The 27,251-nt window shown below is 52.4% G+C and overlaps 2 protein-coding genes across 3 annotated transcripts in view; one reads left to right on the top strand and one right to left on the bottom strand.

The window, feature by feature from the left end:
* SLC4A3 (solute carrier family 4 member 3) overlaps positions 1-6,182 on the bottom strand; it is a 32,254-nt gene extending 26,072 nt beyond the window's left edge. For both annotated transcript variants that reach the window (XM_075430883.1, XM_075430884.1), the window contains exons 1-4: positions 6,093-6,182; positions 4,565-4,617; positions 2,901-2,963; positions 1,050-1,190 (exon numbers count right to left, since the gene is read on the bottom strand). In XM_075430883.1, coding sequence (XP_075286998.1) covers positions 1,050-1,103 — 54 coding nt within the window. In that variant the 5' untranslated portion in view covers positions 1,104-1,190; positions 2,901-2,963; positions 4,565-4,617; positions 6,093-6,182. The remainder of the gene's footprint in view (positions 1-1,049; positions 1,191-2,900; positions 2,964-4,564; positions 4,618-6,092) is intronic.
* Positions 6,183-6,360: 178 nt separating this feature from the next.
* Positions 6,361-26,653, top strand: STK11IP (serine/threonine kinase 11 interacting protein). The gene is given in 25 exon segments (XM_075430885.1): positions 6,361-6,381; positions 6,383-6,608; positions 6,715-6,917; positions 9,588-9,662; positions 9,974-10,069; positions 11,005-11,112; positions 11,311-11,382; positions 12,305-12,434; positions 12,619-12,722; positions 13,361-13,450; positions 14,488-14,529; positions 15,038-15,205; positions 15,510-15,591; positions 15,700-16,062; positions 16,244-16,434; positions 17,372-17,482; positions 18,280-18,475; positions 19,939-20,433; positions 21,925-22,040; positions 22,229-22,326; positions 22,516-22,694; positions 22,949-23,033; positions 23,523-23,605; positions 25,131-25,357; positions 25,680-26,653. Coding segments are annotated over 25 exon segments (3,702 nt in total). The 3' UTR covers positions 25,821-26,653.
* Positions 26,654-27,251: the final 598 nt, after the last annotated feature.

The raw sequence follows: 27,251 nt of genomic DNA, 5'->3' as shown, positions 1-27,251 counted from the left end.
TAAGCCTCCAAGCCACGCTCTGGAGAGATATCTTAGCGGTCCTCCACACCTCCCTTGCGTGGCAGGCACCAAAGGACTATGTCAGTGCCTGCCTTTCCTACAAGGAGATGCGTAGCTTCTGTTCAGCTGGAATTTCTCTCTCCTCGCACCTCATTGCAGCCCTCCGGCCTTCCCTTTGCCCAGTCCACCATCCCTCCCTTTCTTAGACCTCCTCCCTATCTCCCTCTGGGAAACAGCATCCCTGCCCTGGTAAGCTGCCCTTGGGTCAGTGACCAACCTGCGCCTTCCCACCTCCCCTCCACACTCCTAGGGCCTCCCATTCCCCTCGGCAGGCCTTCCTCAGGCTTTTCTGCCCATTTTCCTGCTGTTTCAGGCTACGGGCTCTCCTCTGCCTTTTGCCAGTGGAGACACTCAGAGAAGACCATTGCCAGGTGACTCCTGTCCTTTCTGCCTCCTGAGCAGCTGCAGCTGGTAAAATCTTCTGTCAATATAGCTGAAATGCCAGCACGGAGCTGTTGTGGACTCCCATGTTTCCATGGAAACAGGAGGAGGCCCAACTGTGACAAATCTGTCTGTGCTGGGCAGAAAGAGGGAGCAAGGCGGCTTTAGCCAAGTTGTGCCTCTCCCCACATCCCCCAGCTGTTCCCAGCTGTGCCCTGGGAGCAGCTTTGTGTCTCTGGGTGAGGCTGCTTCTCCTCTCATCCTACCAGGGGTATCCCAAGCCCAGCCTAAACAGGGAGAGCCTAACTGGAAGGTGCCCAGCTCCTCCTGCCGCTTGCCTACCCCACCCGAGGGCACATGAAGGCACCGGGACCCCACAGAGCAACCTCTGGCCTTTCCTGGCCCACGCTTTGCTGGCTGCACCAGGAGTGGGTGTGGGCTCCCGGGCAGCGCTGGGGCACCCTTGGTGCAGACCTGTCCCCAGCCAACGCAGGCGGCTGTGTCTGCTGCTGCGGCAGGCTGCCGGGACGCGGGTCCCACACTCAGCCTAGCAGGAGCATGGTCCCCGGGGAAGAGATGGCCCTGCTGCTGCTGGATTCCCACCTCACCTGCTGCAGGTCGATGAAGACGTCTCCTACGGGAGGGGACTCTCCAGCTGCCATTTCGGTTCAGGACCTAAGGGCCTGGGCAAAATCTCAACCCTTCTCTTTCACCAGCAGGCACCCAGCAAACCTGGAGAGTGGCATAACCTGTGGAGAGAGGGCAGGACAAGGGAATATCATGGGAGACTGCTGGCCACTGCCCTAACCCCCCCTGGCTCCTAACCCAGAGGGGTCACCTCACCGGCCCTCAGGGAGCCTCCCCGGCATCCCTAGGACAGGGACCTGTCCCCTGGCACGCTGCAGCCAGGCACACAGCCCACGCTGCTTCCTGCACCTTTTCCAGCAGCTCAAGGGCTGGCGGGACCCTGTCCTCCTCCGAATGACCCGCTGCGTGGAGGGCACAGAGGCCGACCGAGACTGCAGCTACGCACAGCTCCTGCGCGGGCTGTGCCAGAGAAGGAACGGCTTCCTGCTCAGCCACCTCTCCACCAGCACGGCTGGGCGAAGCCGCGGCCTGACTGACCGCCGGGGAAGGGTAAAGTCGGAGAGATCAGGTGCCTGAAGCAGGCAAGAGAGCGGTCCTGTGCCACCTAGCTTTAACTGGGCAGGTCCCAAAATGGCCAGAAGGAACCTCAGAGAGATCTGTGCAGGCCAGAGACATGGCACAAGGACGAACAGCTCAGCATCCAAACACCGAACACAAAACAACACCCTGCATGGAAAGAGGCCAACCTTCAGACTGCAGATCTGCGCCCTGTCTGCACCAGCGTGGCTGAGGGATGCAGCAGACCCCACAGGCAGCCCGAGGGAGCACTCTGCCCAATATGCAACTGCAAGTGAAGGCGGCAATGAGGTGCCACAGTTGACAAGCAGTGGGATGAAGACTAACACAGGAACAGCTGTAGTCGTATCATCCACAGCAACAGTGCAGGCTGAGCTCAGCACAGGCTGCATCCCAGGAAGAATCGGAGATGGCACAGAAACTGGCACTGGGAAGATACCAACCTCCAAAAGCTCGTCTGAACGCATACAGAGAAGCAGAGAAGACGTAAGCACGTGCACAGTGCTTTGGACACAGGGATAAGCAAAGTGTTCTCATCTCGCAGCACAAGAAAAGGGACATTTGCTAAAACTACAAAGGTAGAATACAAATTAATTCAAAACCAGCAAAAGAAAAACATTTTTTTCAGTGATGTCATGAAGGAGGAAAAAACTGCAAAGTCAGACGATAGCTTGGCCATCTCTCTGGGTAACAAGCTGTCATATTTATGACAAAGAGAATTAAGAGAAGTTAAACCCATCTTTCGAACACGCTATTCTTCAGCTATGAAAGCTTTGGAATAAGTATTACCAGTTATATCCCGGTGATCTGCTGTGGGGTTTCTTACTATCTCATCTGAAGTACCCAGTATGGGCCACTGTTCAAGACAGGCCACTAAAACACTAAACCAGATTGTCTAAAGGCGACACCAGTAAGGCCACTTCATCATCCCTCCTTCTATCTTTGACGATCTCCAAAGGTGCTACCTTTGGTTAAGTCTCTGCTTACTCTGCCTACCTGAAGAGCTTATTCAAACCAAAAAATTAGCTTATTCAAACCAAAAATACCTGGGCCTTCTGTAAGGCAAGTTTTTGAGGAGCTAATCTGACCACCAATGAAGAATGCTCCCTTGGTTCACCCACAAGGCAAAACTTAATGCAAGAAAACCCTCAAACACACCTCACTGGGCTCTTCAGTAACTGAGTCCCTTGACGAGATCTGAACAGCTCAAGAGAAACATGCTGCCAAAACAGACGTCCAAAAAGCAAATGTGGAGTCCAGGCCATAAGCAACAGGACAGAAAAGAATGAAAATACCTAATCCACTCTGCAGATCTTAGGCTGTAATCTTCAACATCACACCCTGTTTTCCGAGAATTGCTGAGAGAGAAAGGAGAAAAAAAGAGAAAGGTCTGGAAATCATCTGTAAGCAGAGACTGAGCTGCTTTTAGTAGGAGACGTGATAAAGGGTAATTCATGGCTTTTATTTCCTTTTGCATTTAACTCAAGAACAGGGTATCATTCCATGAAAGCAAACAGCAGCACATTTGAAACTGAAGGCAGGGAACGCTTTATTCCAGCGGGCAGAGCTGGCGGGGAACTCGGGTCTGCAGTCCTGCAGGGCCACAGCATCACGACTCTTAAAGAGAGGATCGAGTATTCGTAAGGAGCGTAACATCCACAGCGACAGACTGTCTGCAAAAACGCGTTGCAAGCACTACTGCTTCAGGGAATAAAATGACGACGGAGCTTTGGATGGCAGCTCCTGTAGTGGCAGGGTCCCTAAAAACTAGCAAAACAGTAATTTAACAAAAAATAAAAAGCACTAATGCTCAGCTCCACCTCTGTGCCACTAATGCGCCTTGTGGGGCCACCAAAGGAAACTGCAAACTATCAGCAAGCTTGTGAAACAATGTGCTTTGTTTCAGGTCAAGCTCAGGTTTGCCTGGAGCTGGGCAGAGGCTCGCAGGGGCATTCGGTGCGAGAGAACTGCTGGATGCAATGAACTCTGCCGGCTCCAGCTTTGCAAGATGCTACTCCGAGTTTGAAACTACAGCCAGACTGCCTAAACGAAGTTAAAAAGGGGGGAAAATCCAGCACTTAGTCTTTCTTTACCCACCGAATCAGCGTATTCTGAAATATGCTGGAAGTATGACACTCCAGTGATGCATCTGAACAGCTAAAAGCACGACAGTTGTACCAGCAGTAAAGTAAGAGAGCCCTTGGGACTTGCTTTGAAATCTCAGAGGGGCTGCAAGGTGCCCATGGGGTCTCCGTCACTGCCCCGCTCATCACCCCGTGAAAGCAGGACGCCACGCGTGGGCACCCCGAGGTGCGCCGGGAGGGAACCCGGAGGGACCCGCCGCTCCGGGGCCGAGAGGGGGGCGAGGGTGGGAGGCACATTCCCCGACCCGAACCCCACCGGCTCGCCTGCCTTCTGGAGGAGGGAGAGCCCAGGGCCCAGGACACCGGGGGTCCCTGTCGGTGTGTCGACCGGTGGCTGCCCACTGGAGGCCACCTGCCCCTTACTCTGCACAGCCTCGGGGAGGAAGGCTGCGTGGACACCTACTCAGATCTGGCCTGGCTTCTCCATTACCCACAACAGACGGAGTTCAGGGAAGAGAGACAACAAATTGCCACGAGGCCAGAGGGATTGATTTATAAGGAAAGGTTAGGAGCTAAATCTGTCTAGCGCAATATGGGATGACTAAGATGGGGAGGGGACAAGCCAGCAGTCTGGAAAGATCTCAAGGGTGTAAAACACAACTAAACTTTTTTTTTTTTTCAGGTGGCCTTGCACACAGAGACTTACAAAAGGGGTTAAAATTTAAAAGAGAAACTTTAAATGAATATCAGGGAGAATTCTGCTAACAAGCATCATGCTGAAACAACCAGCCTGCTGGCATCACTGCCGTAAGAACACAAGACAAAAGGGTAAAGAAAAAAAACCACAACAGTAAAGAAAACTGAACGAATGATACCTTCATCCTGCTGTATCTCCTGGCTGTTGGGAGTACGTGATTCAGCATTCCCACTAGAAGTAATTTTCAGAAATAGAAGAGTCATGCCAGCAGGCCAGATTCGAAGGGAGGCCGGAAAAATCCCCAGCCTGCCGACCACTCACACCTCCCTGCCCTCTCCGCCAGCGCACCAGCAACCAGAACAGGCTCGCTGAAACCACCGTACCTCGTACCGACAGCCCAGGCCAAACGAGCGCTGAAGGAGAGCGAGCAGGCATGCCCCCGCGGTGCCGGCAGCTACGGCATCTCCCACATGTTGCTAACAGCGACTCCAGCGGGGCTTCCCCCGGCCCCCAGAGGCTGCTTCACGGTCCCAGTACAGAAGCTTTCCCCATTTTGCTGTGAAAAACGCACCCGGCCCGTCTTCGAGGGGCAGAGGTGAGCGGTTCACGCCGCCCTTTGCAATAAGGATGAGGCGGGAGGGCGGCAGAAGGCTGCCCCAGCTCCGTGGGCAAGGGGCTACACGGGGACAGCGATCAGCCCCACACCCATCTCCTCAGCTCTGCCTAATCCCCTGGCCATCAGGCTCGGAGTCATTTAACCGTGGAGCATCGAGGCAAGGAGCGGATGTTAAGAGAGGGATAAAGCTACGGGGGCAAAGCTGGTTTGGGGACAGGGGAGGAGAAGAGACTCCGGCTGATAGACGGGAAGAGCTCGGAAAGGAGAAGGATCCGAGGCCTGGGAAGACGCTCCTGGGAAGACACACAGGTGAGCCCGTCCACAGAGGAGACGAGCAGGAGGGGTGCCGCTGCGTACACGGAAGGACTGCGATGCTGCTGCGACAGTGGCGGGCTCCCAGCCGGGCGAAAGGGGAGTGGGCTGCGCAGCCCCGGCAGAGGAACGAGGGCACGCGCCCCGCAGCAACAGGACAAGGTATGAGACAAGCACACACGCAAAGTGTCCAGGCGAGAAGGGCCTGACCTGGGGGTCTCTCCGCCGCAGGGCTCTGCTGAAACTCCGAACAGAGCAGCATTTCGTAAGGCTCAGCGACCTCGGGGACTCCCAGACCCCGCTGCGTCGGCCTGGATGAACCACCGCGGCCGTTCTGCTGAGGCAGCCGCTCCGTTCCCCAAATTCCCCCTCACAGAGGTACCGGACGGGACGGGGCTTGCACACTGGGGAGCAACACCCGCTCCCGAACACCGTACCAACGCCGGACGGTGGCGTGGGGACAGCTCTCCGACGGACGGACGGACGGCTCCGGCAGACACGCGTCCAGCCCGGGCAGCGGAGGGATGCAGGCAGGCACGGGGCGGGGATGCACCGCGCCACGCCGCACCCCGCACCGGGCACGGCGCCGTCACCGGGGGCTGCGCTGCGTGCTGTGCCACGACCCGCACCCGTGCCACGACCCGCACCCCGAGGGCGGCCCCCGGGCTCTGCGGGGGCAGCGGCGCCCGCCACGCGTGTCCGCGGGGCCCGTGGGCGGCAGAGGGACAAGCGCCAGGACCCCCACCCCACCCCCACCCCACCCCCGCCCGGCCCGTACCTCGCACCGCCGGAGCAGAAGAGCCGCCCGCCGCCGCCGCCGCTCCCCGGCCCCGCCGCCGCGCTCCGCCCGACACGTGCCGCCCCGCGCCGGCGGCGGGCGGCGCTGCGGCTCCGGCCTCCCGGCGGCCCTGCGCAGGGCGCGGCGCGGGCCCGCCGCCCCTCCCGGGCCGCCCCCGCTTACCGGCGGGGCTGCGGGGCGGCGGCGCGGGGCGGGGGGCGCGGGGCGCGGGCCCGCCGGGCGGGAGGGGGATGCTGGGGCGGGCTCCATGGCAACCGGATGTAAGCGGGCGGCGCTCTAGCCGCGGCGGCCGTCTTGCTGGTGGGGCGGAAGGGCGCGTCTCTGTGGTAACGCGGAAGTGCGAGGGGCCGGCGGCGGCGCGGCGGGACGAGCCAGGCCGCGCCGCCCCGTGCCGAGCCGAGCCGGGCCGCCGTCACCCCCGCCTCGGCCTCCCCCCGCTGCAGATGGCGGCGGAGACGCTGGTGCACGGGCTGGCACGGCTGCTGCAGGACGCGGGTGAGTGGCGGCCCCCGCCGGGCCGGGCCGGGGTGAAGGCCCCGGTGCGGGGGCAGCAGCGCTCACGGCCCGGCCCGGCCTGGCCCGTCCTCCCCCTTCCCTGCAGGGGACCTCGTCCTGGACGGCTCCAGCACGCTGACGCTGCTCACCCCCACCCTGCAGCACCTCACGCAGGTCTTCGAGCAGCACCTGGGCTCCCGCAACCAGAACCGGGGCTTCGTGGCCCTGCCCTCGCACCCCGCCGAGACCGCCGCCATCCTCCAGGCGCAGTTCCTCTTCGACGTCCTGCAGAAGACTCACTCCCTGAAGGTCTGTACCTACCGCGGCCAGGGATGCGAGGGGCCAGGGGGACTGCAAGGCTGGCCAGTGGAGGTGACAGGCAGAGCTGCCTGCTGCGGAGTGGCCTCCTCTGGTGCCCATTGCCCCCCTCTTACGTGCGTGCTGCGTGGATCAGGTAGCTCTCACAGGGCTGTTTGATGGCGTCGTAGTTCAGCGTGGTACTATGGAGCTACTTTGTATAGGATCAGCCGTGCAACTCAGCAGGAAGTTTTTCAGAGTTAAAAACAGGGTTGGCAGGGGTTAATTATGTTCTGACCTTGGTAAGGTGTTGACATTGTTGGGAAAATGATTGCTTCCTGAAATGCTTGAGCAATTCAGGCAGTATCTGGCAGCTGAGAACAGCTGAGTGCTCCCTGGGTGATGATTGATCTGCACAAGACAGCAAAGCCAGGGTATTTGAGCAAAGCGATTAGACGTTGTATACACCCGCTACTCTGAGACCTTTCACTTCTTATTTCTGAATTTTACCTGCTTCTGCGTGGGCAGTGGTTCTGGTTGATCTGTTTCACAGCACGGGACATTGGTGGTAATGTGTCCTTGTTAATTTTGAAAAGGCTGTAATAAAAATAAAAGTGTGGACCTAGGCATTCTTAAGAGGGCTTTTTGAAAGGTGGCTGGTAGTTGGAATAGTGTGGCCAGCAAGAGCAGGGCAGCGATTGTCCCCCTGTACTCGGCACTGGTGAGGCCGCACCTGGAGTACTGTGTTCAGTTTTGGGCCCCTCACTACAAGAAGGACATTGAGGTGCTGGAGAGTGTCCAGAGAAGGGCAACGAGGCTGGTGAAGGGTCTAGAGCACAAGTCCTACGAGGAACGGCTAAGGGAACTGGGGTTGTTCAGTCTGGAAAAAAAGGGGTATGAGGGGAGACCTTATCACTCTCTACAGCTATCTGAAAGGAGGTTGTAGTGATGTGAATGTTGGTCTCTTCCCCCAGGTAACAGTCAGTAGGACAAGGGGCAGCGGCCTCAAGTTGCACCAGGGGAGGTTTAGTTTGGATGTTAGGAAAAAATTCCTCACCGAAAGGGTTATCAAGCATTGGAACAGGCTGCCCAGGGAAGTGGTGGAGTCACCGTCCCTGGAGGTATTTGAAAGAAATGTAGATGCGGAGCTCAGGGACATGGTTTAGTGGTGGAATTGACAGTGTTAGGTTAATGGTTGGGCTTTATCTTGAAGGTCTCCTCCAACCTAAATGATTCTATGCTTCTGTGTATTACAAGGCTTCACGTGATTACACTTGGCACTGAGGCACTGCTAGGAGGGAAGTAGAGGTGAAGTGGGCCTGGAAGGGGAGCTAGCAGCTCTTCTTAAGTTCCACAGTGGTGGCCAGCTATATGGCCTGTGATGTCTTCAAAAGAGTTTTCTGTTTGAGACAGATTGAAGAGATTATCTGAATGTTGTTGGGAGGGTTTTGTAGCAGCATGCTGAGGGTGGAGGTGGGAGCGGGGCCCAGAGCCTATGGAGAAACACGGGTCCCCTGGCAGGAGGGGGCAGGGAGGGACGCTGCTTTCAGGAGGATGTTGTGGTGAGTGCTTGTGTTAACTGAAAAATGGCCTCTTTCTGTAACAAGCCTGTGAAGAAGGGGAAGCTACCCATTGTGGTGTGGTAACTGATTTGCTTGGCGAAACTAATAATTTATATTAGCCTGATCAGATTCTTAAGACAGTGGGGGGAGAGGAGATGGTCAGGACACAGAGCAAGGGTGGCATCTGAAATGCAGTTTGCTAAAACTGATCATCAGAGCTTCTTAGTGCAAGCTTCCCCCACAAATGGTCCTGTTCAACATGCTGCATTAGTGCTGGCAGGCAGTGGGCAGTGATTCATCACCGCCAGGGCTGTAACTGTGGAAGCAGTAGTGGTGATGAGGGCTTGGGATGTCTGTTCTGCACCTGATGAGTCACTTCTGCGTGAACGTGGATGTAGCTAGCAGAGGTGATCTCTCTAGTTGTACTCTGGTGTGTACAGTGGAAGCGTTACTCACTCTGTCTGCAATACTGTTTAGGCACTGTCCATAGAAAGCATAACAAGCTGGATTTAATAAGCTGCTTTGTGGTACATGAACACAGCCTAACCACCCTGTGGTGACAAAGCTTGTGGCTGCACTACGGAAGGCAAAGAGGAAATTTGCAGGTTCCTCAGTCTAATGCTAAGTGTCTTGGAGACCAACTCTGTTTTCCATTGTATCTGCTTGTGATTTGCCTCATTTGGCCCATTGTAGTGAAATGCACATGCGCACCTCCCACCAGTGTGCTAGTTCAGTTCAATTGGTCAGTAAATGTAGCTCCAGCAGTTAGATTTGTCTTTATTTAGTAGATTTGTTAGGGGTGGCTGATGAGGAATCCGGCTGTCAGACCTTCCTGTGGTTCTGCAAGTGGTTTGAAGCCATGTGGGCGGGGGAGAAGAAAAGAAGCTCTGTGGTCTGGCAGACCATGGTCTTGTGCTAGCTAACATGCTTTTCTCTTTGACCTCTATTGAACTGTGGGGCCAGGAGACGGAGCCGAAATCAGCATCGGGGGGGAGAGCTTGTTAGTGAACACCCAGGCTGGAGGGGGGCCCTGTTCGAGGTGCTGCAGTTAGTGCATCAGGAGGGTGGTATTGTAGCACAAATCGAGCTTGACGTGAGACTTCTTTTCTGATTTCTCTAGCTCGTTCATGTTCCAAACTGTGTTTTGCAATCTGCTGTGAAGATCTTCCCATTCAAGTCCCTCCGGCATCTGGAAGTAAGTATAGGAGGCAAAAATGGCCGGGAGTCTTGCTGTTTGGCTTTTCTTAATGTAGTTTTGTAGTTGCAGGATGCCTCTGCCCCTAAAAACTGGGTAGGCTTTTGTGGCTTTCCTAGAAGGCTAAGTCTAAACTCCTGCAACACTTGCTTGGGGTGGAGCTTGGGTATGAGCTAGGGCTGGAGCTTTAGGGAGGGAGGCTCCAGCAGGAAAATGGGAGATCGCTTGCAGAGATGGGCCTGGGATGGCAGCTGCTTTTACTCTGTAATATTTTGATGTATGTTGTCCTTACTTTCTCATCACTGCTGCAGTTGAGGTCTGTCCCTCCCCACTGCCTCCGGGGACTGCGATTTGTCTATTCTCAGCTGGAGTCTCTAACCTGTTGCAAATGTATCAGTACGCTGGAGGTGAGTGTCTCTACACAGCCTGTGAGGAAAATTGCAGGACAGAGACTGTCTTGATCCTGCAGCCCTTCACACAGGGGAGGTGTAGGAGGCAGTGTTAACCATCTTATCAATCCATGTTGCGTATGGCTTTGTTTCCCTTCCCCATTCTGGGGTCCTACTCCCGACTCGGACAGTGTTGCATATATGTGTGCTCTGTAGTCTCCTTTTTAGCTGCTTGAGAATTTGTGGCTCCAGCCAATACCTGTATCAACTAGGTCTGACCTTTCTGTGTGTCTGGCTGTTTCTGTACTGTGGCCTGCAGCTGATCAAGGTTTATTTCATTGTACTTCAGCAGTCTTAAATTAGAGCTGATTGTCAGAGGGAATGCTGTGCCCCAGTGTCTTATCTGCCCTGGTGCCCAGCAGGTTTCTGAGACATGAAGGCAAACTCCAGCTGCGGAGACTTGAGCAGTGTGGGCTGTGCTAGCTGTGGGGCTCCGGGCTTCTGCCTGTGGCACAGGAGCAGCCGCCTGCTGGGGAACAGGGGTTGCTGGTGGGGAGTGCTGCAGGAGCTTCTTTGGTCTGCCAGAGCAGAAGTTTTTTTGCTAGGGCGCATGTATCTTTTGCTTTGATGGAGGTGTGAAAAAGGTTTTGTTAGCATGAATCTTTGTGCTTAGTGTTCAGAGCCTACAAATTGTAATATGTTAGGTTAACTATTGCCCCTTGAGCGTAGGAAGCAAAAACATCTCCCCTTCTTTGTAAATCTCAAGCTGTGGAATTCCCACCACCTCCAAACACTTGAATTAGTGACGTAAAAGTCATTGCCACTCTAGGCAAGGCAGCGTCTGTAAAGCACAATACGCCAGCCTTGTTCTAGACTAGCTGTTCTCCTGTGTTCATGTGCTGGTACTGTAAGAGCTAGTACTCACCAAGGAATGGCTCCTCACTTCTTCCTAGGAAATCATTTCAGCATGTGGTGGAGATCTGAGCTGTGCTCTCCCGTGGTTGGAATTGCAGACTGTGAACTTCAGCTATAACTCGATCACTGCCTTAGATGACTCACTGGTGAGTGGTCCTGCATGACTGAGGGGAAGAGAGGAGATGATCACAGCCAAGAACTGGGCGCTCCTTTAGTGATGCTGCTAGGTCTGGGTGGGAGGGAGTGCACAGTGTTAATTTTGCTGGCTTCTGCCTCAGGACAGGGTTTCCATGCTGTAGTGGAGACGTTTGTACGATCTGATCTAGTATCTTTTTGTACTTCAGCAATTACTGAATGCTCTGAGAGTCTTGGATTTGAGTCACAACAAGATCCAGGATTGTGAGCACTATTTAACGGTGAGTGTCTTGGGCTGAGCACCAGAGTTTGCTTGTATGGAGAGGACAGTGCTAAAGTGCTGTAATCATTGACCGTGTGCCTGCTAGGTGAAGTGTAACAAAAAAAATCAGAGCTGTGGCCCAGCAGACACCTGATTTAGAGGTAGTGCTTGCAGTCTTGAAACTGTTGCCCTGCATGTGCAGCCCCTGTGCCACTGCGGCAGAGAAGGCAGTGTTCCTCACCTGGTCTGAGACAGCAGAGTTAGCTGTATGTATCACTTGGCACTCCAGTGTGGCCGAGTCGCACACACGGTGTGCGCTCTGTTGTGGCACTCCACATGTGCGGCAGGTGGGAATTGCATAGCCAGGCATGGGGCGGTAGAGACTTGCTGTTTGGTTTGTTCAGACTGCCGGTAGTATTCACCTCTCAGAAATCTCCCCTCAGTTGCTTTAGATAGGTGGTAGTCTATCACAGTGGCATGTGCGTCCCTGGGGAATGGCAAAGGAATCCATGCTCTGCTGGGCTAGATCTGCTGCTTTTAAGATAAGCTGTGAAACAGCTTTTCACAGGTTAGTGGGGTTCACAATGTATCATTCACTGTCATCTTTGGAAAGGTAAGAAAGGGCGGCTTCTGGTAGTTCAGTCCTTTTGCTGAGGCAGGGGGTCCAGTCCCTTCCTTTGCTCCACTGAGGTTCATAAGGAAGGAGAAAGCTGCTCCTTGCAAATTTTGTAAAGCAGATGGATCAAGCTGAGCACCCGTAGACAAACCACTCCAAATGTGAACGTCAAAGTCTTGCTGCAGAAGTAGTTTTAAGAAACTCAATTGTTTGTTGACCTTGGTGGGATGGAAGAAGTGGTAGGGGCTAGTGCCCTGTCTTGATTCAGGGTCAGGCTTTGAGCTAAAGTCCCAGTTGATGCGGTGCTGCTCTTCTCTCTGAACAGACCCTTACAGAACTAGAGTACCTCAATCTGGCTTATAACTTCCTGTCCAAGGTGCCAAACCTCAGCATCTTCAGCCGATCCAAGCTGGTGACTCTGATCCTGCGCAACAATGAGCTTGACAGCATTAATGGTGAGCCCACAAGGGAGGAGCATTCCTGAGTTTGAGGCCTTTCTCTCTTCCTCGAGGAGGGACGGAACTTGAAATCTTGGGCACGGCTTTTTTTACTAGGGTTCAATTTTGAGGGAGAGGGATAAGTGGGAGGTTCCCAAGTTACATCTTCTAGCGTGCTGATGGCTTCTTGCTTTGTTTTCAGGGGTTGAACAGCTGGTGAATCTGCAGCACCTGGATGTGGCCTATAACCTGCTGCTGGAACATAGCCAGTTGGCACCATTGTCCACTCTGCACTATGTAAAAAAAGTAAGCACAAAACCTGATGGGTTGGTAGATTTGAGATGTCGTGCTCAGGGGTGCAAGGTGGAGACCATGTGGTAGGAAGAGAGTTTTGAAAGATGAATTCAACTCTTGAGCATTTAGTTTTAATGCGGGAAGCTGATGGGGGAGCCTTGGAGAGACACCTGTATTTCAGCTTTCATTTTCAGTGACCCCTGCTCAAGCTACCTCTTTCCATATATTCATCCTCACCTTCTTGCTCCCGCTTTCTGATTTTAACACTGTCACGTTCAGTAAAGAACCTCCCCTAATCCTATTGTGGATTTGTACGTTCAGAGAAGTCTGAAGGAGGATAACTGCAGCCACCATAGTGCTTGTGAAGGAAGATGGCATGCAAAGGACTGTTGTCTCAACACTTCTCAGAGTTGGTACTGAAAAAAGTCCTAATGATTTAGGGGCATGAGTAGGAAGTACTTAAATTTCCTTCTCCATTTGCTGAACAAATTTCAGGAAGTGTTGTAAAAGCTTAGTACTCTCCTGGCTTGATCACTGTTCCACTGTAAGAATTTTTCCTGTGGCAAGAGAGAAAGCAGAGCCTGCGGGCAGACTAGGTCGGGGTATAGAGTATTGCTTCTAATTACAATTTCTCTATTTCCCCCACCCAGTTGCATTTAGAGGGAAACCCATTATGGTTCCATCAAAACCACCGATCTGCAACCCTTGTTCATCTGTCTCCCCGGGCAGCCTCCTCCAATGTGAGTATTAGTCATGTGCCTTCTGCTCCTACTGTTGAAGGCTTAGGGTGTTCTGACACTCAAGGAAAAGAATTTCATAAACCTGAAAATTTATTCCAGTGGTGTAACAGTGGTGATTGTTTTGTGGTTTGTTTGTTTTGTTTTTTTTTTTCGGGTAGAGCAGTTTACCCTTAATTCTTTATGTGGTGCGTTGGCTAGGGCAGATGGAGTTGAATACTGATCTCAGTTTGCAAGACCTCAGATCTTAATACATCTTCACTGTCTACTTCATCAGTTTTGCTCACTGGTGGTTCCAGAATTTACTCTGTTCCTGCTAGATAGTGACTATGTAGCTGGGCTTTGCAAAGAAGGAACTCACCGTCTTGCCCCACCTTGCCTAATTACATACTTCCTTGGCAGCCGTGGCCACCTCTTTCTTTCTCCCCATCACTCTGCTCTCAACTAAATGTCATTGCTATTTCCCTTGCACTCTAGTGCTTAGGTCAGTTCTTGGTAATCTAAGTAAAGAAGCCAGCAAAGACAGCATTCTGGCAATTTAGCAAAGTAAACTTGCTTGCTAAGGGTCAGAGGTGTTCCAGAGCTGGTGTGCCCTTTGTATTAGTGGCAAACGGCTGAATTTGTTGTCTTCAAACTGCATCTTGGAATAAGCTTTCACTTAGCTCAAGGCTAGAAGGTAGGGTACAAGCCTTGAGATGAAAGTAAGTATGAGTGTGTCTCAAAACAATTCTTGGTTTGTTGCAGAATAATCTATTGTGTCTTCTCTGCGAACTGTCTTGGACGTGTTGCTGGGAGTCGTAAAGTCTGTAAACAGGAAAACGGCAATGGTCCCTTCTGGCCTTATATGCTGTTAGGTCAGGTCGCTGAAACTAAAGGAGTGATGGATAGGCAGGAACAGGGTTGTTTCTGGTAGTCTTTGCAGTTCTGTGCCAGGGTTCCCTACCCTAGGGTGGCCTGAAGGGGAATGGGAGTCAGCAGATGTTGTCCTGAGTATGTGCCAGCTAAATGGAATCTGACTGCAAGTGGGTCTCTAATTACAGTTCCTCTTGGATGGGGAGCCACTCTCTTCCTCGGACCTGATGGTAAGTGCTGTAAACTGGTCTTCTGGGCTTTGGGAGTGGGAACTCTGACAGGTTATTGCATTGTCATGTGTCCCATTAAATCTGTACGGGCTGCCTTCACCCTTTGACACTGTTTATTTTGGCTCAGTCCATGCTGATTCCTGGTAGTTGTTGTGACTGGCCGATGTAACTTACTTGGTCCTGTGTAGCCTTACAGAACTTGGAGCCTTGCCTGTTTCCTCTTCAGGTACTGTCTGGTACTTGACACTTGAATTACGTGTAAGCAAAACAAACAGTTACCAGTTTCCCATTTGCTGTGGTTGAGAAAGGCAGAGGTTGAGTTAAATCAGAGTGGTTGTGATACAAAATCCAGTCAAGCAGGCGGGATCTGTTGTCACCACTGCGACTGAGATGGTGAAAGTTTGGGGTGAGAGGTGAGGGGCAGGGAAGTTGTCAGCCGGAGTTGTGGCTCAGTTACCTTGTCTCTCCTTTGCACTCAGAAGGCAGCGTTCTCTTCTTTTGGCTTTAGCACCTTCCAAGGCTTGTGCAAAGTGTGTCACAGTCCATCCACACTTCTACCTCAGAGAAGACCGCGCTGGACCGCAGTGCTCTGGACAGTTCCTGTGCTGCAGACTTCAGCGACAGTCAGTCCCCAGCGGAGAACGTGGCTGTCAGGCTCCCTCGGAAGAAAAGCAAGGTCTGGGACTGAGATGGCTTCTTATCCATGTAGCTGGCATGTTGGATGAAGGGGCTGCCTCAGCGTGAAAGCCTCGCACAGTGGGATATGGTCTTGTACTGACTCTGTGGCAGTGAGCCTCTACGCTGCTGTATGTTAGGAAGGGGCTGGGTTTAATGTCAGTCTTGGTATACTGTGACAAATGTTTTGTGGTGTGCTTCTGCACTGTAACAGCTATGAACCCTTGAGCTTGGCAGAGCCACTCATCAGAAACTGCTTTGGTCGTTCTGGTGTCTCCCAACTGTTCTCATCCTGTTTGTTCCAGGGAAAAGTCAAAGTGCGCAGAGCGAGCATTTCAGAGCCCAGTGACACAGAACACGAGGCCCAGGCTTTACCTCTCTCTGCCGGTGAGGCTTGCCTTCTTCCTCAGTAACACAGCAGCTGACCTGCCCACAGTCAGAGGAGTGCTCTGGCGTGGTGACTGTTTCCATACTTCCCAAATTTTCTCTCTGCAGACCTGGTGCTGCAGCATCAGAAGGAGATGAAACGCTTGGACAGCTTCAGAGATCGCTTTGGTGTTGACTGGCTGCAGTACAAGAGACACCTGGAGCAGCATGACCAAGTACCTGTCATCTGCCGTAGCCGTTCTGCAGACGAGATCGCAGGCAGACCTGCTGCAATGGACTTGCAGAGTGAGAGCTCTGACCCAGAGCAAGGAAAACTCCAAGTGTCCCAGAAAGATTCCTCTCCTCCTGTGGATGATACTGAGAAGGAGGAAGAGCCTGAAGTACAGCTGGATGAGCCTGTGGAAGGAGAACAGAGAGAAGAGGAGGCAGATGAGCTAATGCTGGGGGAGGAAGAAGAGGAGAAGCCAGAAGGTAAACAAGTCCTTTCATTGCTGTGTTTGAGGGCTTGGGTGACAGTAGAAGAGACGGATCAAATGTGATATCCCTGAAGCTTTATCATGCTACCCAGTATTGTGGGAATTCTGAGGACTTGGGCCCAGCAGGCCGAAAGGCCTACTGTGTGTACTGACCTGTACTATGCCTTGTTTGGCAGTGGACCTTTGCCAGCCAGTGCTGGTGAGCCAAATAGAAGGTGAAGGGGACCCAGAGCCAGACTGGATCTTCCTGCGAGTCACAGCTAAGCATGTGATTGAGGTGGAACTGAAGGCTGCCAGAGTCCTCCACAAGCTGGAGCTGAAATGCCTGCAGAAGGTGGAGACCTCAGAGATGAACTGGAGGAGGATGGTGAGTTATGCCTCTGTGTGAGCCTTTGGCATCTTACTCCCTGTGTGGGCCAGCATTCTGGGTTTGGGCTTCTGTCAGAGTACCCTGCAGGTCTTTTCCTAGCTCCTGCACAGCCTGATTGACTGAGCTCCGCTCCCACCCAATATGTGTGTATCTAACAGCACCTGTATTGCTTAGAGTACCTGTGGTAATGCCGCAGCAGCCAGCACTAGTTCTGTTCCAAAGCTGGAGTTAACAGCTGGACTTGTTCCAGTTTGCAATAAAGAGACTTCTCAAGAGAAGCCTAAATGAAATGCAGAACTCGTTCCCATCCATTCCTCACTGGGATAGCACCCTGGCCTTGGAGGACTGTGTGTGGATTGCACTTTCTCTTAGGCAGTGCAGCACTGAGCCTAGTGTGATGTTTAGAAAGCTACTACTGATAGCTCAGCGGGCAGTTTTGCATCCGCTCTAGGTGCATGCTTTAGCACTATCAGCCCTATTTTGCTTTTGTGATCCTGTAGAAAGGGAGTTTGGAAATCTGTTTCCTGGTGGTAGGATTTCAGCATTCAGTGTGTGCACAGACATGTTCACAGGCTTCTCTAATGCTGTTTTCCCCAAAAGCTACAATTCCTTTTTTTTCTTCCTGCCCTTGTACCTCTTGAATGTTTGTGGCTTGATATTCTGAAATACCTTTGTGAAAAGGTATTTTGTTTGAAATGCTTTGTTCTGGGCCTTGAAACTTGATGTTGTCCTCACCACTCATGAGCTTTATTTTTATTTGTTAATTTATGCCTGTTTTACCAGGCTCCAAAATACTATCAGCTATGGAGGGCTACTCAAGGCTTACTTAATTAGGTGCTTGTATGGCTACGTTTTGGCCAGTTGCAAACAAATGTTGTCTGTGTACTAGAGGCTGGACCCTCTTTCTGGAACTGGTGTTTTCCGTTTCCTGCAGGATCTGGAACGAGTTTTCCCGGTCCTCACATTGCACTTCAGCTACATTCGCAAGGACCGGCAGAAGCGCAAATATGTGGTGCTCGATGACAGCCCGGAGCAGTGCCTACAGGTGGGGGAGGTTAGAGGGGAAAGCCTGGGGAGGAGGGCAGCGTTACTGGAAGGCACTGAGTTCTTCCAGCCAGCACAGGGCCCCTGTTCCTGGAGCACACCAGTATCTGCTGCCCCGTGGCAGCCCATGTCTGGCTTGTAAGCTCAATATTTCTCCTGCTGCAAAAATGACCTGTGGAGGGCCCTGTGAGCATGGCTGTGGGCGGTGAAGCTCCGGGAGCATAAAGGGTGCTCTCGAGGAGAAAGCCTTGCAGTTTTCTTCCTCTTGGGGAGAAAAGTTAGTAAAGTTGGTGATCCTCGTTGTGCACATGCAGCATAATGCTTTGTGGGTGCCGAGTGATTCACTAGCCTGTACTTAGCCCTCTGGACAGAGAGAGTGTCAGTGCTGTGGCAGCTCTGGTCTGCACAGCAGCTGTAGGGGCTCCGGTCTCAAATCCAAGTATTTTTCTTGAGGTACTGTTGTTTAAGTACATTTAAACAAGTTGTAACAGGCAAGGTACAAGCAGATGAGACCTTTGAGACCGGAGTTCCAGGGAGAGCCTGTCAATATGTAGATACAAGGCACAGACCTGCAATACCAGTTTCCCTTGGTCTACTGCAGTGAAGCTTGGTGCCCTTGGCAAGTTTTGCACAGATTAGCTGTGGTACTGTGTTAGCTGGGAAATGGCCCTGCACCCTTTGTACTCTGAAACTCTGTAATGAGGCATCTGAGGAGACTTGCTGGTGTCAGAGGCTTGCTTTTATTAGGAGGGTTGTAGCTGCCTGCTAGCACTCTTTTCTCTGTGCTGCTACTTTTAGAGCGTCCTTGAAGTGTTGTCCCCAGCTGTTGAGGAGAATCGGCGAAATCAGGACCAGGAGAAGGGATCCACGAAGCTCCAGTGCCTGAAATGCAAGCAGGAGTTTTCGCAGTCCCTGGCTCACTGGCATCAAGGTCCCTATCCTTCAGAGGTTGGAGATGCCAAAATTCTGGAGAGCCTAGTTGCCTCGGTTCAAGGTAGGGTGTAGTGCCAGAAAAAGGATGCCTGCTAATGCCCAGGCAGGCTGCCAGAATGGCAGCTGTGGTGCAGAGCATGGAATGTGTAGGAGAGGGTGATGCCTTGGCTGTACTGGAATTAAAACCTGTTGTGGGATGTACTCTTACTTGGCCCATTTGGACTGGGAAGAGCCTGTCTTATTCACTAGCAGGAGTAAGCCACTGTTTCAAGGTTAAGGAGAGAGCACCCTTGTTGTGGGTGGCCTGGGGTCTGGGAGGACATAGGGATACTGGAAACTGCAGATGGTCCATAGATATCTGAAGTCTGGAAGAGGCATTAAAGGTCATGTAGTCTCTTGTCCTCTTGAAACTGTGGTCAGTTCTGCTACGGAGACTAATTTGTTCTAAAGGGCTTTTGCTAACGGAGGCTTCTGGGGCATCTACTCCAGTATTTTAGGTAAAACTTTGGCTGTTAGACATGAGAAAAAAACCCAGAACCCTAACCTAAGTCTCCCTGGCCGTGTTCTTCAGCCCACTCTCGCTTCCCTTATGGGGAATGATTTATTCTTTTCTTTGTACTTGAGGGCCATTGTTCTCCCCCCTCAACTAGTCCTGTCTTCTGTCCTCTAGACTAAATAAGGTCAACTCCCTAGATAATTTGCTTGTCAGTCATATCTCATACAATGCAGTTATTCTTGCTGGTCTCCTTTGTACTCTTTCCCATTTGTCCGCATTTTTCTTTGGGTGTCTGAAACTAGATGTGGTATTTTGGCTGAGACATGGCTAGTGCTGAGTTTATATTTGAAGTGGGGAGTGCCCAGCCCAAGCTCGGAAGATGCTGCTCATCTGACAGAGTACCCGGGATCGAAGTACTGCAATGAGGGCGAACGTGCTGTCCTGGCTGCAGCACTTTCCTCCACCCCAAGACATTTTCTCCCCCCTGCCAGGGTAGTGGGAGTCCCAAGATCCAGCTGGGACTCTGCTGTGATGTGGGTGAAGGGAGCATCAGGAACTGGGGTCAGGAGGGATGGGGGCAGCTGGAGAAGGGACACAGCGTTCTTGTGGTTTGGCTGGCTGGAGGATAAATGAAGCAGGGGATGGAGGTGGGTAAGGAAGGTTGGATTAGCTTGGGCTTCAAAGGCTACCTGAGCACTTGTGGACATGAGGTGGAGGAAAGTCATGAGCTGAAGCCCTGATGTAGTTTTGGTTGCAACTACTGCACACACCGGTTGCCCTGAGTCTGAGCAGAGCTATTCCAGGTGCATGTTGGCACTGACCCAGAATTTCTCCTTGATTTGTAAGGGGAGGGATGTAGGATGTGACTCTGAACAGAGCTGCTCGACAAGCTGCTCAAGTCAGACTATAATATTGTCTACTTTGAAAGGGATATGGTTTGTGGTTTGCAGAGGAAAAAGAAAAAGTAAAATCTTGTTGGGGGAGAGCTGTTCTGGTTTTTCTTTATCTCTGATGAAATCTTCCCACAGGTGCTGCAGCAGCTAGTGAACCTATAGCTTGTCCCAGTTGTTCCAGTGACCATGTGGTCATCCTGCCTTCAGAGGTGTGCCCCAGCACACCTCTGCCACCTGGCCCCGACAGCACAAGTGAGGACCTGTCAGACTCTGTCCTGGAGGGAGGCAGCCAGCAGGAAGGCCCCGAGGAAACACCTGCCCTGGCCAGTGAGACTGGGAGGTTCTACATTGGCGGGGAGGACAGCTTGGAGATGGATACCAGCAACAGCACCAGGACCCCGGAGCTGAGTGGCGAGCATGATGGCACTCTCCATTCCAGCTCCCGCAGTTCAGATGGCGGCTCTGTGAAGAAGGAGCTGGGCATGAAGAGCCAGTACTTGTCCCTCAGCCACACAGACACCAATGGGGGCAGCTTGATGGGGAGCTACCGTTACAGCATGTCTCGCGGGCCCACTCCTTCCCAGCTCTCTTTGAACTCTGAGTCTGAGGACACATGGAATCTCAATCCCTGTGAGTATGTAGGATCTGTGCAGGGTTTAGGGGTGCACACAGCTTGATGTTGGGCTTCATGGCTGGTGCTTGCAGGGTGCACTGCCCCCTGTTTAATAGGGAAGGGAGGGTCGTCAGACACTAGCAGCAGTGACCATAGTTCTTGTGAGCAGAGTTTTTCATTCTACTCTCTGTTCAGTCCTCATGCCTGAAGGTAAGGAAAACTGAGTCAGCTCCTAATCCCTAGTATTGCTCAGACGCTGAGTAACAAGGTCTTCTTCTGGGAGCTGCACTGCTCGGTTACAGACACAGTGGGTTCCTGTGGCACCATTGAGCTGCCAGCTGGAGCATTACCTTTGGAGAATAGTATGCATAATTTCTCTGTATTTATTCTCTGTCTCAAGTGCAAGGTGAAGCTGGTATGTTTGTAGGAGGCTCTGGTTAGTGGATCTACAGTTACCTGTGCTTTCCTCAGTGGTCTTTGTGAGCTTCAGATGACAAAGCCTGTCCAAAAGAAGAGACTGTGTGCTGGCTCTGTGAGGGCTATTGTGCAAGATAACAGTTACTAGGAGGTCCACAAATGCTTGTTGTGAAGGGCCTTGGATTTCTGATGTAAGCAGACTGCTTTTGATTGGGCATCAGGTTGTGATTTACAGAATAACTGAAGTTGGAAAGGAGCTATCTATGTTATTGGGTTCAGCCCACCAAGTGACTTTACTGCAACTGTCCTGATCTGCAAACCCATCAGCTTCTTGATCTGTAGAGAACTCCCCCAGCCTTTCAAGAGTGCTGTGCCTCTGAAGAGGAGTTGATAATAGGAACAGTGTTTAGGATTGCCATGTTCAGTCCTGTACACTTGAAGTGTGAGCAATAAAGCAGTCTCTTGTTTCGGGTCAAATTGCAAGGTCCCAATTTAAAACTGAGCCCATGAAAAAGTTCCTGCCAGGGAGAAGTTGATTAGTGTAGTGTTTCTGTTGGAGAAGAGGCTCTGCTGGGAAGTGTCTGCTCTCGGGCAGTATCATGGCTATTGTCTAAATTAATTAGTCATGCAGTTGCATGACAAACCTAATTATGTTTTTAAGCAGTTTTATTGGTGTCTTCCTCAGTCCCCTTTAACCTTACCACAGTCAAAGTCAGAGTTGAAGAGGCTGACCTGAGCTGATACCAGCTGAAATGAGAGATGTCTTTTTGTTTTTGTGATAAAGAATTGCCCTCCTGCCAAATCTGGCATCAAAGCAGTGTCTTCCTGTGACGTAACAGCTAAGCATAGGTTGGAGATGGGTTAGACCAAAGCTTTGTATATCTGAAAAAGCAAGTGTTGGAGTCCCCTCATGCCTCCACATTGAGACCTGTGGCCTGGAAGGCCCTGGCTTTGGCCCTTTGTCTCGAGGAGAGACTTCATGGGAGCAGGTGTGCAGAGAGGGTGACACTGCTGCCCTGGTGCCAGTCTGCATGCCTGGGCAGCACCTGGTCAGTGGGCAGAATGCTAGTCCCACCTTTTGCTCTCCTCAGCTGTAAATGGTGTCCTGAACACGAGAGACTTCCGTTCTGTGGATCATCGCCTGAAGCTGTACCTGGATATGGAGGTTTTTGAGGAGAACGCTGAGGAGTTCCAGTGCTTCCTTAAGGTGAGCTCCCGCAGCACCACTCCTACAGCTCCTCGGCTGTCCTTCCACCCTGCAAGTTCTGCACTGGGGTGGCATCCCAGAGGCTGTGGAGCGTGAAGGCAGCTGGAAGTGTGTTAGAGTCGGCCTTTTCCATGGGTGGGCTGGCAAGAGGCAGGGCAGTGCTATGACCCAACGTCTCTGTGCTCTAGGTGGTCATGGTGAAGTTTGGCCGACAAGGAGAGTTCCTCTCAATACTGGTTGCCTCTGATCTCAAGATTTATGTGCTGGAAGTCACTGGAACTGTCAGGTGAGGAGAATGGTGGCAAGTGAGATTCTGCAGCCAGGCGGTGGGTGCTGGGTAGTGCCAGCCTGTGCTAGCCTTACCCTGGAGGTGTGGTGACATGCAGAGGCTCTTCTGGCAAAACCCCCCTGCTGCAGTCTGATGTGGGAGAGGAGATGGGGCAGGTGCTGCAGCTGAGGGCTGTGCTCTGATTAGGGGACAACCTGCAGACTGGCTGAAGAAGAATGACTCTCACTACCTGTCTGATATTTCCCATCTGGAAGTGGGACTCTGCCACCAGAGCTTGCGAATGGAGTTTGACAACCCAAAAGCCTCCTACAATCTGCTGATCCGGAACCAAAGCTGCTGTGACCAGTTCCTGCAGACCCTGACATGTAAGAGTAGAGCTGTAGCGGAGGTGGTGGGGGGAGAAAATTTGGAAGATTTGCTCTTGGAGAGCCACCAGGAGAGCTGTGCCTGGATGTATGTTGGAAATTCACTTCTTGCCAGCTCAGAAAAAAACTGGGGGAGAACCCCACTGGCATCATAAATTCCAGTGCCTCTCTGTAGACTAGAGAACCATCCTGAGCTGTTAATGTACTGCCCTTGGGCTTGCAATAATAGATGTCTGCCTTCTCTCCCTCTTTAGATCTCATGCAAGAGCTGCCTGCTAAGCACAGGAGTAAGGTGAAGGAAATCCCCGCTGTGGAAATGAATCCACAGCATTGGCTATGGTAAGAACAGCCGCTGAGAGGTTGGGGTATCGGATGGAAGAGGATGTCTGATCGTCCAGCAGTGGCTGGGAAGCATAGTGCTCAAAACAGGGCAGCGCAGGAGGAGGCACCGCTGGAGTGACAGCCAGGCCTACGCCACAGGTTTAAGGCAGCTGGCTCAGGTGCCTGCTGCACAGGGGGAGAGCAAGCAAAGGGGTGTCGTGGGCAGAGCTAGGCAGGGCAACTCCAGCTCTCATGGAGCCTGAGCAGAATATCATGGAGGGAGGAAAAGGGGGAGGCATAGGGCAGCCTCCTCCATTGGAAGAAGCATTTGGTTCCTAGCTGGCAAGGTGGTAGGCAGAGTAACAGGAGAGAGAGGAGTTTTGCAACATCTGGAAGAGATGGGTCCCTTCCTTCCCCAAGAGGACAGTGAACAGTAGCTAGCTCACAGCAAACCTAGACTGGAAACAGAGTGCTTCCTTGATTGGCCTGCTGTTGTATCTCCTCCAGGCCCCTGCTGGACTCCAAGACCACAGATTCTGCAGCTGCAGATGGCACTTGTTTTTTCTACCTGCTGGCCTACCTGATCCAAGGTACAGGACATCTCAGTGGCCAGGTGTCACACACCTTGTGCTGGCTGCTTACATGCTTGTGGTGTTAGTGTACGGTCTGTGGGAAAAGAGCTGGGCCTTTGGTCCAGCAGCGAGATGGGGTGGGGGCATGGGTGAGGGCTGTCATGTTGAGATGTGTAGGGTAGGGTAGCACCATGCTGCTTCGTGTATACCCAGTGAGTCTCCCAGCCCTGTTCTGCATCTAAGTCCGGGCTCTAGGGAGCAGTTGGTCTTGCACACCAGGTTTGGTGACAACTTGGAATGGTTTCTGAGAAGCTGGAGATTATCTAAGGGCTGGATCGTTGCCTGGAGCTGAGGGAAAGCCGAGTGGTCATACACACAGCTGGTTTGTGTATGGAGCTGAAAGGATCCTCAGTTCGGGGAAACAGAAGCAGGTGTCTGCAACCTGAGATAGTAGGACAGGAGCAGCCTGCTTGAGCCCATCAAGTTCTGTTCCAGGGCTTGCTGAGGGCCAAATGTGCTAAACATGGAATCTGAGTCTTCAGTGAACAATTTCGGTGTCTTCTTAGCTTGGAACACTGAAAAAAGCAACCTAGCTGTTAGTCACATTCTGACCAATTTGTTACTGCTCTTGCACCCTTGTTCACATTGGCCATTGGGGAGGTGTGAGAGAAGGAGAATCAGAAGCAATCTGTGGGAAGTCTGTTTATGGGTCTCCTCCAGCTGAACAAGTAGCCTGTGGGAGGGAGAACTTCAAGTGCGTTTTTCTTACTCTACAGTTTTCTCCTTTTTTAGAGTATGGTGCCCAAAACTGGACACCGTTCCAGCTGAGGCCTCATTGCCAAGTAGACAGGAATAATGAAACATCCCATTTCCGATATTCCTGCTAATTCCCATGAGATGTGACGAGAAAAGCAACATGTTGCTGTAGCAGCCTGTGATCCCCTGTGACCTCAGCCAGTTATGCTAGTGGTTCCCTATTTCTGTGCATCTGACTTATTCCCGAGTTCTGGTGCTTTTCATTTGCATCCACTGAAGACAGCCCGGATGATGTTTATGCTCCCTACAGTTTATCAAAACTACTTTGCTTCCTGCCATACTTATGACGCATCCCAACTTGGTATTAAACTTTATGTGTGTGTGTTCTCTGTTCCAACCAACAGATAACTGCGGACAGACGAATTCAGGCCGAAAAAGGCGGCCTTTCAGCTAGAGCTGCTGACTTTTAACTAAGGAGTAGTAAAGTATTGTTTAAGAGGTCAGAGGACTCAAGTGTCTTCCCCTGCCTCACATGAGGATATAGGCTGGATGAGGCTACCTGGGCGGTGGTCTTTCCCAGGCATGCTCCTGCAATGAGCTTGGATAAGCTGGTCAAGCCCATCCACATTTAGCTACCCTGCACCCCCTCTTCAGTCAGGAAGCTGGTTAAGGCTGTTCACCCGGTTGCTGGAAAGGATTTCCCTAGGGGAGGAGTGGAGAGCAAAGCTGGTTCTGTAGTGACTCAGGCTCTCAGCAAAGCCTCTCCTATTCCCTCATATCCTTTTAGGGGCATCTGCTTTCCCTGTGACCCTGCTGAGCACCCGAAGCATGCTGTTTCTGCTGGAGGAGAATCACCAGTGGCAGGTGCAGGCCTCCTTGGATGAAGCCCATGAGGCAGAAACGCCTCCTAGAAGCAACATCCAGTTGAAGGAGAAGCAGCCGATCAGCAGTATTAGCAATATCATAACCTATCGCCTCTGTCCTTGTGACATCAAGCTGATGCTTTATGATGAGGTAACCAGGAGCTGGTCATGGGGCACACAAGATGCTGGAGGCTGGATTGTGTTCAGATCCTGTTCCTGCTAAGAGTGTCCTGAGGCTGTCATCTCCCATCCTAACCTAGGGCCTTGTACCACCGACGCAGGGGAGCGCAGCAAATTGCTGCTGTACAGGAGTCGTGCAGGGACGCTTCCAGGGCTGGCAGCAGGGAGGGAGGAGGATGTCACTTAGGAACTGGGAGGAGCTGGCGGCTGCGCTGGGGAATAGCGGCTCAGGGCTGATCAGTGTCTGTGAGGCTGGGCCCTGCTCATCCGCTTCGCTCTTTCCTCCCTCGCAGGTGCTGAAGGTGGAGAGCACTTGGCACATCCGCACAGAGTGCCCTGAGCTCCTGGTAGAGCTGGTGGAGTGGATCCGCAAGCCCTGGGAGGAGATGTTCTCCATCGAGCTGCGGAAGGCTATGTATGAGGGACTGGAGTGAGCTTGCCGGCTGTAGGCTGGCGGGACTTGGAGTCAAGAGTGCTGCTGTGCTGGCAATGGTGTTCAAGTGTCTCCCACTCCCATCTGACCTTGCTGTCCTGTGGCCTCTGCTTTCTACTCTACTCTTGCCACTGGCCCTTTTTGGTGAGGTGGAGGAGAGCACACGATGTTCCAAACTGCACACTCACTTGCACTGGGCTGGCCATGGAAGGAGGCGGTGGAGGGTGTTCCCTGTAACACTGCCTAAGCCACGCAGAGCTTAAACTTGGCAGCGTCTGCTAGTCTCCTTCAGGGTCATATGGAGTGTCACTGAAAGAAGAGGGGAGCCAGGCCAGAGCATGTTTGATGGGACATGCAGTGGTACTGGGCAAACAGCAGGCTAGAGGCAGCTGGCTGCTGTGGTCTTTCTAGCAGGTCTGTCTGCTGCCTTGCTAGCTGTCTCCGAACAGCTGCCATTATCTGCTGATGATTTTTTTTTTTTTTTTCTTTTTCCTCCCCCTCCCTCTTGTCCAAGGCTTCCCTAAAGCTGCCTGCTTCAAACAGGAGCCCGACTGCACAAGGGGATGAGGCATGTTGTACTAATAACCCCACAGAGAGCCCGTGCCTGCCTGCCTGGTGGGCCTGGGCTCACTCTGCTGCTGTAGTCTGTCACTGGGGAGGGAGGACACGTGAGGCTCCTGGCACAGAAACGCGTTGCTCAATGCATAGGAGTCAGGACCCTGGTGGGCACTGGCAGGTAAAAGTGAGGCTTAGGCTTTTCTGAGCAGTCCAAAAGCAAGAGTCTATTTTAACATGAGTTTTACTATTTTCTATTGTAATAAAAGCTTATATTTATTGAATTGTCATGTTTTCCTTGTACCCACTTCGCTGGGTAAAAAAACTGGGTGGATGGCTGGACCCAAAGGGTGGTGGTGAATGAAGCTAAATTCAGCTGGCTGTTGGTCACGAGTGGTGTTCCCCAGGGCTCAGTAGTGGTGCCAGCTCTGTTTAACATCTTTATCAACAATCTGGACGAGGGGATTGAGTGCTCCATCAGTAAGTTTGCAGATGACACAAAGTTGGGCAGAGTGTTGATCTGCCCCAAGGATAGGAAGGCCCTGCAGAGGGATCTGGACAGATTGGATCGATGGGCTAGGGCCAACTGTATGAGGTTCAACAAGGCCAAGGGCGGGGTCCTGCACTTGAGTCACTAAAACCCCATGCAGCGCTGCAGGCGTGGAGAAGAGCGGCTGGAAAGCTGCCTGAAGGAAAAGGACTTGGGGATGTTGGTTGACAGCCGACTGAACATGAGCCAGCAGTGTGCCCAGGTGGCCAAGAAGGCCAATGGCATCCTGGCTGGTATCAGGAATAGTGTGGCCAGCAGGAGTACAGAGGTGATTATGCCCCTGTACTTGGCACTGGTGAGGCCGCACCTCAAATATTGTGTTCAGTT

The sequence above is a fragment of the Opisthocomus hoazin genome, chromosome 9 (assembly GCF_030867145.1).
Source record: "Opisthocomus hoazin isolate bOpiHoa1 chromosome 9, bOpiHoa1.hap1, whole genome shotgun sequence".
Lineage (NCBI taxonomy): Eukaryota > Metazoa > Chordata > Aves > Opisthocomiformes > Opisthocomidae > Opisthocomus > Opisthocomus hoazin.
The sequence above is the reverse complement of the archived record's forward strand: the minus strand, read 5'-3'. Positions and strand labels throughout refer to the sequence as shown.